This window comes from Puntigrus tetrazona, chromosome 9 (assembly GCF_018831695.1).
Source record: "Puntigrus tetrazona isolate hp1 chromosome 9, ASM1883169v1, whole genome shotgun sequence".
Taxonomy (NCBI): domain Eukaryota; kingdom Metazoa; phylum Chordata; class Actinopteri; order Cypriniformes; family Cyprinidae; genus Puntigrus; species Puntigrus tetrazona.
In genome coordinates, this window is record NC_056707.1 from 16,678,478 (window position 1) to 16,694,671 (window position 16,194).

A 16,194-nucleotide genomic window follows, 5' to 3' on the forward strand; every position below is an offset into this window, starting at 1 on the left:
GTTTTTGTAACCCACCAGATCTGCTTTTGTTGATGGGTGTGTCACCACAAACCTGAAAGCTTCGGTCTGCTGCACTCATGGAACAAACACCCACAGGTCCGTCTGAAGCCCAAGAGACAAAACCACCACTGATGGTTCTTATTAGAGAACTACAACAGACCATCCCTAACACTAACATGTCTGAGTGCTTTCTTCTCATAAAGGAATTCCTATGAAGAGTAAATGTACTTTTAAAGTGTGATCATTTGGCAGCTTTATAGGAATAGAAAGTGGAATCAGTTGTTTTAAATTTCTGTCAGATTTTTTGGAGAAAAAAGAATGAAAGAAAAACAAACAAAGAAGAAGATGGAAAGGAGTTGAAATTTTTTGCTTTGAATAAAGTCTTCTGCTAAACAAATTGCTGTAAATATGAATCAGCATAGCATTAGTTCTGGCAGGTTATGTTAGTCAAGTTAATGTCAGCTGACTCTCAGCTGATCCATGCCTACCTACATTGCCCTCCTCCATCCCCAATTCTTCCTCTCATCCAGTCAGGATTCTGTCTTTTGATTCCCCTTGAATCAGCCTAATTTCTAAAACGCTTACATTACATGCATTACAATACATTACATAAATTATTGAACATAAATGACATCCACAATACATTTATGTCAGTTCTTTAACATATAGATAACACATAATGTGATTAATCAAATGCTGACTTTTTTAGATTTAGTTAGGGTGACCATATGAGCCATTATTTCCCCAGACGCGTGCTGGTCACCCTAATTTAGATTAAGATTTCTTAGCCATACAAAATAACTATTTATTTCCAAACTGATAATACCCTTAGTTTGCTGAATTAAATGTGTGAGTTGATGAGATTATTTTGTATTGTGAAATAATGTGACAATCATTTTAATACAGTAGCGTTAGCATAATAGCTTTCTGTAGCATATAGCATTTTGTTAAAAGTGATGTAAAATTTGCTTAGAAAACCGCTCGTAAGCAGCAAATTGAAAGTCTGCTGCTGACATACTGTCTCTAAATTGTCAAGAAAGGACAGAAAGTACGCCTAACAGGTAAGCAAAAATGTGCAGACACGGCCGATTAAATACTAACATTACAACTCTGGACTGACTGAATCTTTTCTGCTGTGTACACAACTTTGGCCTTTTCTGTATATGTGTGTGTGTTTTTGTGTGTGGGTGCATGTGTGTATTGCAAAAAGGGAATGGAAACTGGGAGAGAGGTGAATGTGTGGGGGCGAGGAGTAGGAGAGGTGGGTCAGTCCTGCCTGGAGCTTTGCACAGAATGTTGTTCTAATGCCTGAATGTGGAATGCCTTATTCAAACACTGAAGTCAGAGCTGGCTCCTTAAAGGTTTAATATAAAATAGCTGGCTTAAAACAGCATTTGTGAGGGGATGCATTTGATGCTGAGGTCCAAGTGAAAGGTACATCAAATAAACCACAAATAATAAGGTCTTTGAACGATAATTTTTTTAAGTGAGAGAGAGAGAGAAGTAAACGCTTTCAAATCAGTTAAGAATGAAATTAAAGCATATGAAGACTTTCAAGCCCAGAAAGTTAAAACACACAACTGTTAATGAATGACATATGAAATGACATGCAATTATAACTTTTCTCTTTAAACAAAGTAGTTAGCGTGATTAGTTAGATAGTTTGACAAGCAGTCTGTGAGGTGTTCATTTAAAACACTGCACTGTTAAAACAACCTCTATTCTTATATAAGCAAAAACAGGTGCTTTATCTGGTGAAATCCAAGGTGGTCTGGATCACATTATGAATAAACCCAATATATGGACTAACTCAGAGACTGAAAACTGACAACTGTCTGGAGCAGAGCTGGAATACGGTATAAGATTTCTTGGGTCTGAGGTCTACAGCAACAGTGCCAGAATCTGAAAGCAGATTCTTAATCAAATAATTAAACACACTGGCATTCCAATATCTCTAACTGAAATGTATGCATTTGCCAGACACATTTTTGTGAACAGTATATGTTTTCCTGGGAATCAAACCAATCATTTTGGCATTGATATTGCCAGGCTTGTATAGCTGAGCTACAGTAGAATCATCAAGCAGCTTGTTATGGCAATCAGCACTATTACTATTTTAATATGATTAACAACATATTGCAATAGATTTAACAATCTGTCATAGCCAAAGCTATAGTGCTGTAGACTATAACACATGACACATTAGAGCTGTGGCTCATGGGATCCCTGGTTTGAGTCTGATCTCAAGTCCAGATGACCAGCTACTTTGTACTCAACTATTGAATTGAACAATATAAGTCAATGGGGCCCAAACAGAAGAAACCGACAATACAACTTTGGAATGACATGACGGTGAGTAAAGTTATTATTTTTGAGTCAGGCCCGGTTTATTATCATTAATCAAAACTAAAACTTTTAAAATAAAAAGAATGAACTGAAATTAAATAATAATTTTAAAAATGTATAAAGACATCAAAAAAAAAAAAAAAAAAAAATATATATATATATATATATATATAAATATATATGAAAATATAAATACAATTTAATTAAAAGTTTCAACCAAAATTATAAATTATATTAAAATGACACTGTTTTGGTTGAATAATGCCTTTATAAAAATAGATTTACAATGTCCATTTACACTGTGACTCTGGGTAACTGCATGGTCAAGTTGTACGCCTGACAAAGAGTGATGACACTCTGCTGTAATGTTTGCAAGGTTGAATGTGCACACTCCAGGTACACAAACAGTGCGAGGAAAATAAATGGCTTGTCCTAAGGGTTTAATTTCACATGGAGAACAGATTACACTCTGCTCTTCCCGTTCCTTGTTTTTCCCGTACAGTCTGTTTGACAGAACTCTGAGCTACAGTGGAGCTATCCCTGGAGAGATTACAGGTTTTACCTAGATTTTACGGGCTGTTGAGGTCACTGCAACTGGAAACAGGAAGGAACAACAAATGCTTGAGATGCCTTCATATGATCTGTGTAAAACAGACAGGAGCAACAGTCGATTCACTGTGAAAATTTTTAGCACAAATCATTGCTAACAGGCTAAGCAACAGCATATAAAAACCAGAACACGTATAACTTCAATTCATTTTATCAAGTAAATATTTTGCTCTGGTGCAGTAGCATAAAACCCTTTTTTTACTTTTATAGTTTGTTGTCTAAATGTGGGTAGATTTCAGGCTTTTTAAAAATATACAGGTAGCTACTCATGCTGTGTGTAAGTGATGCAGTAGGGTGCCAAAAACTATGGCACATTTGATCTTAAGTATTGCTCAGGCCATTTATTTTTATAAAGACAAACTAAATGGCTAGTTTTAATGCTGTTCTCAGCTATTCAACGTGTGCCAAGACACTGGGCTGTTTCATGGCTCATTTGCCAGTAGCTTTTGCTTTTTACTTGGTAGCAGGGCCAATCATATTATCAAGCCTTTTACTAGCAAGTGGTTCCATAAAAATAAAGCTTGCAGTGTTGTGTATTAAATGCTCCTAACATTATTTAAAAATGAAAATGGAGAGTAGAGGAGATTGCTAAGCGAAACAGTTTATGTGGATCTAGTCTGGGTCGTTTTTATTGCTTGTTTAATGCTTCTGTCCTTAAATTTAAATTTGATGACATATATTACCTTTCCCCTTCAAGTTTACAATAAAGACTTCACATTCAAGAACAAGAGCAGCTGTGTATTAGGCTGAAAGAGGATTGTGAGTTCATGGGTGAGTTTTGAGCAAAACCCATTAGGTATTCTGTAGAGGTCTGTGCCCATATATACACTTTCATTGTTGGTGTATATAGACTGAGAGCATATATCTTCCTTCCTGTGACATTAATATTGTACATTATACACAAAGGAAGATATTTTAAAGAAAGTAGTAATCAGGCTGTTTTGGGTCACCACTGACTTTCAATTTTCATTTTTGATGTATGACTGTGTGATTCGGCTTTAGCTGTGTTTTATTTCTCTGAATGTTTCTGCGATTGATCAAATCAGCTGAATAAAAGATTCAGTGATTCTTTCAGACAAGTCAATTTAGTTGATTATTTAGTTCCAGAATAAGTGAATGAATCGGATGAGTTAAAAAGCTAAATTACTCGCTCATTAAGACTGCTAAATGCTGCTAGATCAATCAGCTTCTATGTCCAGAAATAATAATACAATAAAATCTTAATCTTAAAAAATAGGATAAACATCTGCAAACAGCAGTGGACAACACTCTTCACAACTTAATTTAATGGCTTTTGTGCGTTCTATTTTCAACTTAGCTGCATTTACTCTCTTCTATCAAACCTAATAACAGGGGACTGTGGGTTCTGGACACCATTACTGCAATTTCCAATTACAGTTCTGTAGAACTGAAGGAACATTGCCAGTGTCTCCTGCTATCAGGATCTGGATGTTGGATGAATTTTATCTTCCAATCCTCATATCCTTCATTTTTGTTTTCTGCTTTTTTCTTCTTGAATATGTTGTTGTAAAAGACATATGATTCTCTAATGTTTTAATTTATGCCCCAGCTTTGCGTAAATGAATGGTAAAGCCCACACACAATCTGTGACTCCTCAAAATATTCAGAAATTTTTTATGGCCATCATTTTGTTGTAATCCGTGTATTTAAAGTGTATTACTTTGGAATATTAAGTTTTAGATTTTGATATCCATTTCTCACAGTTCAACAGATTTTTTCCCCATATTTAGAAAATTAGTGAAAAGTCTGCTGATACCATCTGTGCCTGCATATGTCTAATACTGGCATAAAGGTGTGAAGTGTTAAGGTTTAATTACACGTTTCCTTGATTCTCATCATTTAAAGGACTTTGTTTATGATGTAATGATATTTTGTAGCTGTTTACCTGAATGGATTTAATTACAGGCTGATGCACGGTATTAAGAGCCACATGTGTGAGGAAGCGAGTATGAAGAGGAATAGAGGTTTGTGGGCTGTGAAAAGGCCTTAAGCGTGTGCTGCTCATATTGAGGCATCTGTTAATAAAGTAAAACACAAAAGTAACAAGTAACAAGTAAGAAGGACTTTGGGTTTTAAAGCAGAAAAAAAAGAGCCAGATGTGGATCATTCCATACATTCAGATGTTATCAAATCAGTTGAGACTAGAAAGAAACTTTGCCTTTGGAATGGAATGTGTGCATTAGACCTACTTTTAAACGTTCAAACCTGCTAATAAACAAAAATAATTAAGTTTTACGTTTACAAAAGGTGTTGTTGTCAGAGTCGTAATGTAACTAGATAAACAACTAGATAAACAACTGCTGATAAGAATTTGGGGGTTTAATATTTTAACCTTTATTAGGTAATGGTAATGGTAATGGTACAATATAATATTTTTCACAGGGTGAGCTATTCCACAATCACAGACCCCCTGTGACCCCCGCAGCTGTTATCCAGTTGCATCACCCTGTTTTAACAGAAAGAGCCAAATATGTGCTGAGTATACATGTCAGGGGCCTACGCGTGACTTTGTTGAAGTCTTAATGCTTAATGCTGTGAAATATGAATAAAAATGTGATGTTTTATTCAAATGCTGTGATGACAAAAATGTCTTCTATTAGTCCGAAGAGGCTGAACAAAAATTATGTGATACTAATCCTGTTTAGATATCCATTAAAGTTATTTTCTTTTCTTTTTTTTCTGAATGAAATATGACCCCCTCGCAGATTACCAGAATTACAGCTTTTCATTATGTTTTTGCGGGTTGCCAGTTGTTGGATATCTGCGTAATGTATCATTCAATTCAAAAGAAACTTAAAAATGTAAAAATTCTTACGTTCAGCAATTTGAGTGAATTTCAAATGCAGGTAATGCATCAAAGAGTATTATTAATGTTAGCTTGTTTGTTTTTGTAATTCTAGTTTGTTTGTTTTTTTTCACCACTGTTGACTTTAGCTTGCTTATCGGGCATTATTTTCCTTAAAACTACATAAAAAAATTGGCTAACTTTTAATACAATTTTTAAAAAATAATTTTCTTTGTAGCAGTGAAAAAAAGAAAGACTATTTTGATCGTTTAAGAAGCAACATGTCGTCTTTATAATATCACGCTTGCTATATTTATTACAGTTTTTATTATTTACTATTAAATATTGCTACCTTTATATTTAGCAAACGGGTCTTGGAAGGATTTGCCTGTTTTAAATTTACGGTTCACACTGAATGCAGGAGTAAATCTTTGCGGACTGGCATCCCTCAGCTGCATGGGTTGGTCCTGTGCGCTCGTCAGAGGATACTGAGGCTGCTGTGCTGTTACTTTCTGACATGTCTGGGAAAGCTTCCAGTGATAAGGAGCCGCACAGAGAGTTTACCAAACTTTTGGAAGTATTACTGACTTTTTCTAATTTTTCGCGACGTGCGGTGCGTTGAAGTGGTGCGTGTCAAACTTCTGAGGAGCAGAGCTTTACTTCTTGGCATCTATTTTCAGATGATTAAGGGATTATATGCATTTTAATACAGCAATGAGGAGATGAGAAAATCTGGCGCTGGGTAGCAGTAAATGCCCATTGCATTGATTCAGCCAGATCGCGCGCTGTTTGTTCAAGAAATGTTTCCTAAACACACTTACAGGTAAAACCAAGGTCGATCTAACTTGACCGATTTTGTCTTTTTTTTAATTATTAATTTTTTTTTAAGAAAATTATTTTCTTTGTTTGTTAAGTACCCAAAGACTTTGTCTTGTTTTGCACTGAGCATTTGAAACATTTGATCTTATGACGCTTTACCGGATTGTATCTCTCTACTGACTCAAGTGTTGCTAAAGTTTTCAAACATGAGGGGAAGGTACATGCTTGGCTTCGGTGTTTTGTGTCTGTTGACATGGGCTGTTTACGTGTCCGAGAGCAGTCCGACCGATAAACAAGCCAAACTCAGACTGATGACCATAAGACGAGCAAGACAAAACAAATCACGACAGGATCAGATCATCAAAACACGTTATCTTTCACGGCTCAGTAACAGAGGAATAGATGAAGGTATAAACGTTACCAGGAGCGTCCAATCCAGAAAGGACTTGCCACAAATGAGACCAGCACAGGGTGAGTATATAAACCCAATCCAGCAAGATGATGGAGCACCTGGAGCCAGGGCCAGAGTATCTCGCATGCCAAGCAGCGCGGGCTCTCCAAACTTACTGGCGTCATTTGCAGGGAAAAATCGCCTGCTGGTTATTTCCGCTCCTCACGACTCTGATGGTTACTACAGACTGATGATGAGTCTTCTCAAACCTGATGTTTACTGCGAATTGGCAGAGCGACACGTGCATCAAATTGTAATGTTTCACCAGGAAGGGGAATTAGGTGGGAAAATCAGACGCATTACTAATGAGGGCAAGGTGATGGAAGAGCCGTTAGATACAACTATTATTCCCAGACTCATTAACTTTCTGAAATTAGAGAAAGGAAAGTTTGGGATGGTCCTTCTTAAGAAGACTCTTCAGGTAGAAGAGCGCTACCCGTACCCTGTCAGATTGGAAGCGATGTATGAAGTTATTGACCAGTCGCCCATTCGCAAAATGGAAAAAGTCAGGCAGAAAGGCTTTGTGCAGAAGTGTAAAGGGGCTGGGGTGGAGGGGCAGGTGGTGGAGGGTGTCCCCAGCACTGACCCCCCAGTTGACCCATCAATGGAGAGGAGAAAAGAGGTGCGGAAACCAATTCGAAGACCAGCTACAACTACTACTTCAGCACCAATAAGACCGACGACCACTACCAAAGCAACTACCACCACCACCACAACACGTCCCCCAACTACAACCCGATCCACCACTACAACGACGACAACAACGCGGCCAACCACAACACGGACGACCACCACTCTAAGAACGACCAGAGCTCCTACTACCCCACAATGGATCCCGGCCCACAAGACCACCACTGAGCCATACCATTACAACCGTAGAGACAGACACCAGACAACCTCACCCACAACACTTCCCATCTACACCAAATCTGATACAACAAAATACAAGGACAACCACACAGATAAAAAAGAATACAACCACAAACATACCAGCATACCTACACAACAGAAACCACCTAAAGTTAAGCCTACAAAGAAAAAAAATGGTGATAAGGAAATTAGCAATGTTTATGAAGAGAAATATGATGTAGGTGAGCCCACCGATGTCTATCCTGAAGAGAAGGAGGAAGAAATTGTGCGTGGCAAGAAAGTCAAGGGCAGGGCGGATAAAAAGAAGAAAAAGGACAAGAAGGACAAGACGGAAAGGAAGGGAAAGGATGGAAAGGGTGGCAAGAAAAATGGAAAGAAAGTATTAAAGAAAACTGAGAAAGAAGAGTATCAGAAACCAACAAAAAGACCACCACCCCCTCCGCCACCTAAAGGAACTCTGGCAACCTTTTTGGACTATTTTGAAAGCAAAAGGAGACTAATTGTAAGTACCTTTGCAAGTGGTATGATTACGTGGATTTCTGTAATGTGTTATTTACTGTTCTTCTGTTTCACTCTTTACTTCAGTTGATCACTTCTCCAACAGAGGAGAACACCATGTATGTTCAGCAAAGGGATGAATACTTGGAACATGTGTGTGAGATGGCCATCAGGAAGGTCTCCATCATCACCATCTTTGGCACGCTTACAAACAGCACCATGAAAATAGATCATTACCAACTTGGTAAGCCACATTTGTCTCGTTGGAAACAATATATATGTGCAGCATATCAAAAATATACTATATAATATTTAATCCACCAAAAAACATAAAAACAATCGTGTTTTTTCAGCAATGTCTGCTTTTTTCCTGTTATCTTTTCCTATTGTTTTGTTTTCCTCATTCTTAAACAACCACTGCTGAAAATCCATGTCATGTTTTGACATATGGACATTTCAACCCAGGTTATGGAAGTTCCGGTCAAAACATTCCATCCATTCTAAGCCAAATTGAACTCAGGCCACCCATCATAAAGTCCTGCAACGTTAATGAAAAAGAACAACCGTTTCCTGTTCTTTGAGAGGTTTACTAGTTGTGACTTGGAACTATGAATGATTAGGCTGAAGATGGATATGATAAACACAAGCCATTTTCCTATGCTGGAGATTAAGGCCTTGTAACATGCCAAACAAAAAGCGCCTTTTATCCAACAGTTGGCACTCACTTGTAAGTTAGGGAAGCACTTTTCCAGATTATGACCTCATATGACACAGAACCTCACAGCAAAGGAACTTGAAGTTTGCTCTGGGAATGGAGTGAATGGTACTTGTTCAAGTGTCACGGAATGCTGCTAGATGAATCAAATGGAAGAGTGCAGAGAGTCTGCCCTGGCACGTTATTTTCTAGCTCATTATCCAAGACATGGGAAAATGTCTGTTTCCTTTGTAGCTGATATTCTGACTGGAGAGTTACAGCGCAGAACAGCAGTCAGTTCTTGACAGATCAGACAGTTTTGCAGGGTGTTTATATTGGTAAAGCATACAATAATCTACATTCTTACAAATTCTTCATTGTCAGTGTTGCTGTGGAACTGCTCCAAAAGCAGGGAAGCCTATGGCTTGAATCCAAAAACATTGAGTATTGTTGAATTCATTCAAATAGCTCACTCCCTCAGACATGCTAAGATAATTAAGACCAGATTTTTACCTGAAATTTAGCTTTGGATGCTTTGTATCTATCTGTTTTTTACCAGGGTTGTGCGAAGAATTAAGAAGCATTGTGGAATTAAGAATGTCATTTTAAAGAGGTTTAAAGGCCTTACAGGACAAAAGTATTGTATGAACAGGTTTGACTGCTTTGGTACAAAAGTTAAAGAATATAATGACATTCTAGGGAATTGTGTGCTTCTAATTTCATAGCAACAGTTTGGACAGGAACCTTTTCTAACATGATACAGTTTATGTCATTGATATTTGGTGATGAGTTTTGGCTGATGGTCTGCATTTAAATACACTGACTAATCGATCAATTCTTTTTGAACCTTGCTTTATATTGTCATGTTAGGATTGAAAAGGATCCTGTCCAAACAGTTGCTATAAATTTAAAAGCACACAGTTCCCTAGAATACCATTATATGCTTAAACATTATAATTTGTACTCACAGAAATTACTAAAGTATTCAAAGCTCTACATTAGGGGGTGTCTCAATATTTTAGTGTATATCTAAATAGACAGATAGTTCAAACTCTTGAACTGTTTTTCACAGTTGTTAATTTATCAAACACCACACAGTTAAATTCTAGAAGCGTTAAGACAAAATGCTTTAACAATGACTTCATAATAATGCAGACTACCTCTGAATGAGTCAGTGCTTTGATTTTTATTCCATATGCTCATCAGTCTGGTCTGCGTCACATAGCTCTCTGTGAGGGGTCCCTTTCACTGCCACAGGATGGAAAAATGGAAGCAAAACAGGTGCTCATAAACAACTCTTTCTTAAAGGCATTTAAGTGAACACAGAAGGCTCACTATGAAGGCATATATCAGCCTGGCACGTTCTGAGCATTTATAGCCTGCCAGCTCACTGTGACTGGTTCTAGTGCAGCATCAGAGGTACTAGAAAAGGAAACATGACTGACTGTATGATCAGTGGTTCCTAAACCACAATTAAAGGTCCTGTGCTGTGGCTATGGTAGGCATATATAATTAGGAGCGTTGCTCAGGCTAAACCTAATCTTTCATTTTCCATCTGTAATGCTTATGATGTAACTCCGCAGAGAGGGGATTTCCTTTTATCATTATTATTTAGAAACTGTATTTATTCATTTTATATTCAAATTCCTAGTTGTTGTTTATATAGTGCTAGCCAGGTGGTACATGTGCCTAAAGCCTACTTATAATATATTCTGGCCTTGAGAGATAAATAAAGATCTTATTTAAAGAAAGCCACATGTTTAGAGAGAGAAAAAGCATTTTGCTTCCGCATTGATTGTTTTTTAATTGTAGTTCACCTCCCGTGCTGAAAGTGGAATGCCTTAAACTGTCTGTTTTGTTGTCCACTGGAAATCAGAGTGAGAAATTCTTTGGATTTTGCGGAAAGGAAAACAAATACTTTGGGTTGGCCGCGTCTTCCCGTGCTCCCGTCTCATGCACCCACAGAATTTCCACAGAGCAAAGAGGGTCTTTCACATGAGTTGCTCTGTTTTTATCTGTCTCTTGTATTGCAAAGGAAGCCATGTTCCCAGAATAAACACACAGAGCTGCCATCCCTAAGGCCCTGCAGCACTTCATTAAAAGACTGCATGTCTGGTGATTTTCCATTTAGACAAACAGCAGAACAGGATCGAGCTCCTCATATAGCCGAGGGCCTCAGTGTCCCGAGTTCTACCAGCGCTGACCCCACCGGAGGGGTCGCCCCGTGTACCTCATGTTATGAAAGACACGCATGTCTCTTTGAACTGCAGTCAAAACAAAACTAGCAGACTGTGGAGCCATCTGTAACCATCTGTAATCTCTCTGGTTGGTTGATCGGTCTGTGGGACTGTGTGGCGTCTTTGCAGAGAATGACAAGCCCATGAAAGGTCTGAAACAGGAGGATTTGGAGAACCAGGATCTTATCACAGAGCTGAGGAAAGAGTACAGAATGACGTACAGTGATTTCTACATGGTCCTCACAGATCTGGACATGAAAGCCAAGGTAAAAGATACGTAACTTGGCACATATTGCATTTTCACCGCTTTAAAGCTCTGTTCTTCCACAGTACTTTTCAGGGGTATGTGAGGTGTGCCAGCGCAAAGCCGAGTCCTGTTTGCAGACAGCTGGAATAAACAAAGAAGCCACTGTGCAGTGAGGCGGCGGATAGACAGTAAAATCTACTGAAAATCCTCAGAAGCATAGCCAGTCAGACACCCACAAATATGGAGTTAATTCTGGGCATGAAGTGTTTGAACTGAATTGTGAGAGCTAAATGTTGATGTAACTGACTATGTTAATAAATAAACTGCCCATAAATAAACACAAGTCATCATGTAAATAAGTTTTAGCCTGCGTCCCAATTTGTCTATCCTAAATTCAAATTTTCAGTACTATTTAGGGCAGATAAGATGGATAGCATACGCATGGGGACGCAGGGCTTGTCTTTGTTTTAATGACATTTTTTAACATCCATAATATTTATTTACTTATGTATGCCTTCAGTGTTTAAAGTAATGGCCACTATGAAATAAATGCAATTTATAGCAAATGTAGAATTTACACTTAATTAAAGTTTTGAATTTACATAAAGAAGTAAGGTAATAAAATAGAATCCAAAAGAATAATGATAAAATATACAATGACCGAAGTCAAAAGAAATGCGATATTGCACATTGAGCTTTGGTTTGTGTTTTTGCCTGAACAGCATATTTGTTGTGGTTTGCAGAAAAATGTCAAGAATTCTTCACAGCTCTGTCAATTTGACACATAATTTTGGGTTTGAATTCTTGGCTGCTCAAAACCTATTGAGAAAACCCTAGTACTACTTAAGGTATTTGGTTTCTAACCCTCTATGAAGCTTGTTTTTTAATCTATCTTTTTATTTCCAGCAATATTATGAGGTGCCAATTGCGATGAAGGCTGTGTTTGATTACGTCGACACGTTTTCATCACGCATCAGAGAGATGGAACAACAAAAGCGTGATGGGGTGACGTGTAAAAAAGAAGACAAGCCAAGATCGTTGGAGAACTTCCTTTCCAGGTAGTTCATAAGCATCATCTACTAAAAAAAGATAAATTGCTTGGAATCTTAAAAGTAATGTACTGTTTTAATGATTTTGGTTTACTCGATTTAAGGTTCCGCTGGAGACGCAGGTTGTTTGTCATATCTGCACCAAATGATGAGGAATGGGCCTATCAGCAACAGCTCTATGCACTAAACAGTCAGGCATGCAACCTGGGTAAGAATAACAATAACTAAACCTTCAGATCTCACTGAAGGAGAATTAAAAATGCCAGATACATTATAATAGCATTATATGGGAAGACAGTTGGACCTTTTTATTTTAGAGGGTTTTGCATATGTTTCCTTCTTGCGTCTCAAGTTTGCCAAAGATAATATCTCACATGGATTTTCTCTTGTCACTCAGTGAAGATTGAAACCAGATAATTGTTACTGTAGTTCACACTAAGCCAGCTCTCATAAACTTCACTGAGTTATGGATTTGGAATTTTTCTTGGTATTATTCCCAAGAACAATGTGTATTTGTGATGATACTTACATTTTGTCTCTTTCCCTGAAATCCTGAAACACATGTTTTATGTTATATAGCTTTACAAAGAGTAGATGAACAACAAAAAAAAGTATATTTATAAGTGGTGGTTTGCTAACCAGTTCCATACCTGTTGATCTCTACGCGTTGAACCCATCCAATGACCACACCTGGAAAAGCTAAAAGTGAAGTGTAGCCTCATAGTCAAATTCCACATCTAATGCTCATAAATAATCATAAAGAGATGTTCCTAATTGTTAATAAACTAGTTAATAGCAATTAACGACTTATGTTCAAAAAACACTGAGGCTGCAGGATTCACATTTGATGTATGACTGTGAGCAATTTATGCCGTGGAACAAAATGTGAAAGTCTCCTGAAATAATGTTAACCACATGCCTTAATTTACTCATAAATTCTAAACTGTTATTCCAAAAAAAACTTTAGAAATTACCAGTGGGAGCTCTTAGAAAATTAGCTTACAAACTGACGTCACATCTTTACTCAGCTCTATAAAAATAATAATTATGTGGCAGAATGTGACCAGGATCTTAAAACAATTACAGTGTTTGACAGGCATTGACAGGCTTTCTCCTCCATTTAAACCGACGTTGATTTTTGAACATGGCTGTCAAGTCAGACTTAAATGTCTTGAAAAACAGCTTTTTTTATTAATACATCCCACACATATTCCATTACAAACCATCTGTAAGCTACAAACATGTCTTTAAATGGCCTAAACTGCAGCAGGGGAACATTTTAAAACTCTACTTTAAAAAAGGTCTTTGTGATTTGCAGGTCTTCGCCATGTATCGGTTCTGAAGCTGGTGGGGACAGATCTCATAGACATGGGAGGAGTGCTGGAGCTTTACCCCATCAATGGTAAGACCACTGATGTTGTAACACTAGTAATAAAACTTCCCAGTAAACTCCTAAAATGTGGTCTAGACTTTGAGGTGCGAGAAGACAGGTATGCAAACATTGGTAGCAAAGGTGTAAAAATCAGATCCTTACTTATTGTGGTCTTAGTAGACATATGAAGCATATAGTTTTGCACTTGTAATAAGCACCTTCTTAAAGTCAACTTCAAAGCAGCAAGGCGTTTAGTTAGCGTTAATCAGCCTGTTGTGTTAGATGCGGTGGTGTTGTGTTGACACTGGCTGCTTTTTAAGGTGTCAGTCAAAAGCAGCCAGTAGCCTCTGGTTTCAGGCCCCTCCCTCCATGAGTCAGCCTCTCCAGCTCCAGCCGGACTCAGAAATGACCAAACAGTTCTTACAGGAATAATATTTTGCAGGACAGAAACGAAGAAGGACTCAGGTGTTTACATATTTTCCATCATTGTTGAAACATCAGACAGCTTCGCGTTCACTGGCACCGAGTCTCCTGTGTGCTTTGAAAGGCTGCATCAGCAGTCTGTCTGATGCATTAAGATCAAAAAGTGATTCTGTAAGCTGTATTTGGAGTGCTGACATTGAAGTCTTCTAGGCAGGACCCATATGTAAGATGAAAGCAAAGTCAATATCTGACAAAACGTTGGTTTTATAAAAATAAGTCTGGTTTCTATTAAAATGTTCTTTCTGAGATTTTTGTAAAATTATGTATGTTTAAAAAGCCCTTTATCGGATGTGCATATATGCATTTTTCTAAAGGATAAAAAGATTGTGGGCAGAATTATACATTTTTATTTATGTATTGATTTATTTAATAAAATGTTAGTTAAAATGTTTCTTAAAAATTCAAGAATGTTTCCACGTTTCCACTGCAGTAACTGATTTTTTTAGGACTCCAGTACCAAATTTGTTAAAACTTATGCATAAGATGTCAGTATTCTCTTAATTCAGTATTCTGCATAAAGCATGTAAACATTGAAAGCAAGATTTTATTTTTAATTTCAGTAAAAGCTAAATTTAGGTATAATTTTGCATGTAACCCATTAAATTGCAGTGATGATGAATAATGATACACACATTGGCGCAGCTGAAACAAACCTTTTACAATAAAATTGTTTTGCATTTCTCACTAAACTCAAATAATTTGACGTTCAGTATCCTAATAACCACTGCTAAGTCATTTGCAGTGAAAAAATGGCACAATTCCCTGTATATTCAGCATATGTTGTTTATGTAGCGCTGCACACCTGTTTTCTATGTGTTTCAGGAAGTGCAACGGTGGAGCGTGAGGGCATCTCTGCCACTCTAGTGAGGGACATCAGAAACTATTTCCAGATCAGCCCAGAGTACTTCTCCATGCTGCTGGTAGGAAAAGACGGAAATGTCAAGTCCTGGTACCCGTCACCTATGTGGTCCATGGCCATCATCTATGACTTGATCGACTCCATGCAGCTTCGCAGACAGGAAATGGCTATCCAGCAGTCTCTAGGCATGCGCTGTCCGGAGGATGAGTACGGTGGCTATGGCTACCACCATGAGGGGTACCAGGATGGTTATCATCAGGGTTATGGCTATTAGGGTTTACACTTTCATAAATCAGTGTCAGGGTAAGAGTAATAACTAAAAAACTTCCTTTTTAACTGGTTTTACATTTATCATATAGAGCTGTTCATGTCTGAATATGCATCTCCTCTGCTATACATCTGTCTCTTCATGTTGGTCATTTATGGACATAATCTTTTGTAGATAAAGACGTTAACAAAACATTTGTATTTATTGGATGTCTTCTCTATAAGAAGTGATCGTTTTTAAAGGTCACAACCTGCTTTTTCTCGTTAAACTATGTTTTGATATTGTTACTCTATTTTTAAAGAGCACTGTCGCTGTATGTCTTATTTATAAACTTATAAATTGTACTTTAATTTCAATAAAAATACATTATATTGCTATCATGCCTTTTGATATAGGTTTCAAACATTGTAACTGTATTTTTACCTGAACTTTTGTAAAACAGAGCAGAGATTTAATTTCAAAGTGGTTATTTTATGTGATCTTAGGGTTTCTTCCTCCATTATTTCATGAAGGCACTCAAAACTAGGGATACCACATATCTCCTTAAACACTATGTAAAATGGTGCGGTTATTTTTTCTTTGCATT

The 16,194-nt window shown here is 37.4% G+C and overlaps 1 protein-coding gene across 2 annotated transcripts; it reads left to right on the forward strand.

Annotated features, from left to right (window-relative positions):
• Window positions 1-6,268: 6,268 nt before the first annotated feature.
• ccdc80 (coiled-coil domain containing 80) lies at window positions 6,269-15,985 on the forward strand. 2 transcript variants are annotated; one of them, XM_043249530.1, is made up of 8 exons: window positions 6,269-6,584; window positions 6,767-8,403; window positions 8,487-8,643; window positions 11,460-11,596; window positions 12,484-12,635; window positions 12,731-12,834; window positions 13,945-14,028; window positions 15,304-15,985. In XM_043249530.1, the coding sequence occupies exons 2-8, from the start codon at window positions 6,787-6,789 to the stop codon at window positions 15,612-15,614; spliced, it is 2,562 nt and encodes an 853-aa protein (XP_043105465.1). In that variant the 5' UTR covers window positions 6,269-6,584; window positions 6,767-6,786; the 3' UTR covers window positions 15,615-15,985. The 2 variants fall into 2 exon arrangements, with proteins under 2 accessions (XP_043105465.1, XP_043105464.1); XM_043249529.1 differs by having other exon boundaries at window positions 6,269-8,403.
• Window positions 15,986-16,194: the final 209 nt, after the last annotated feature.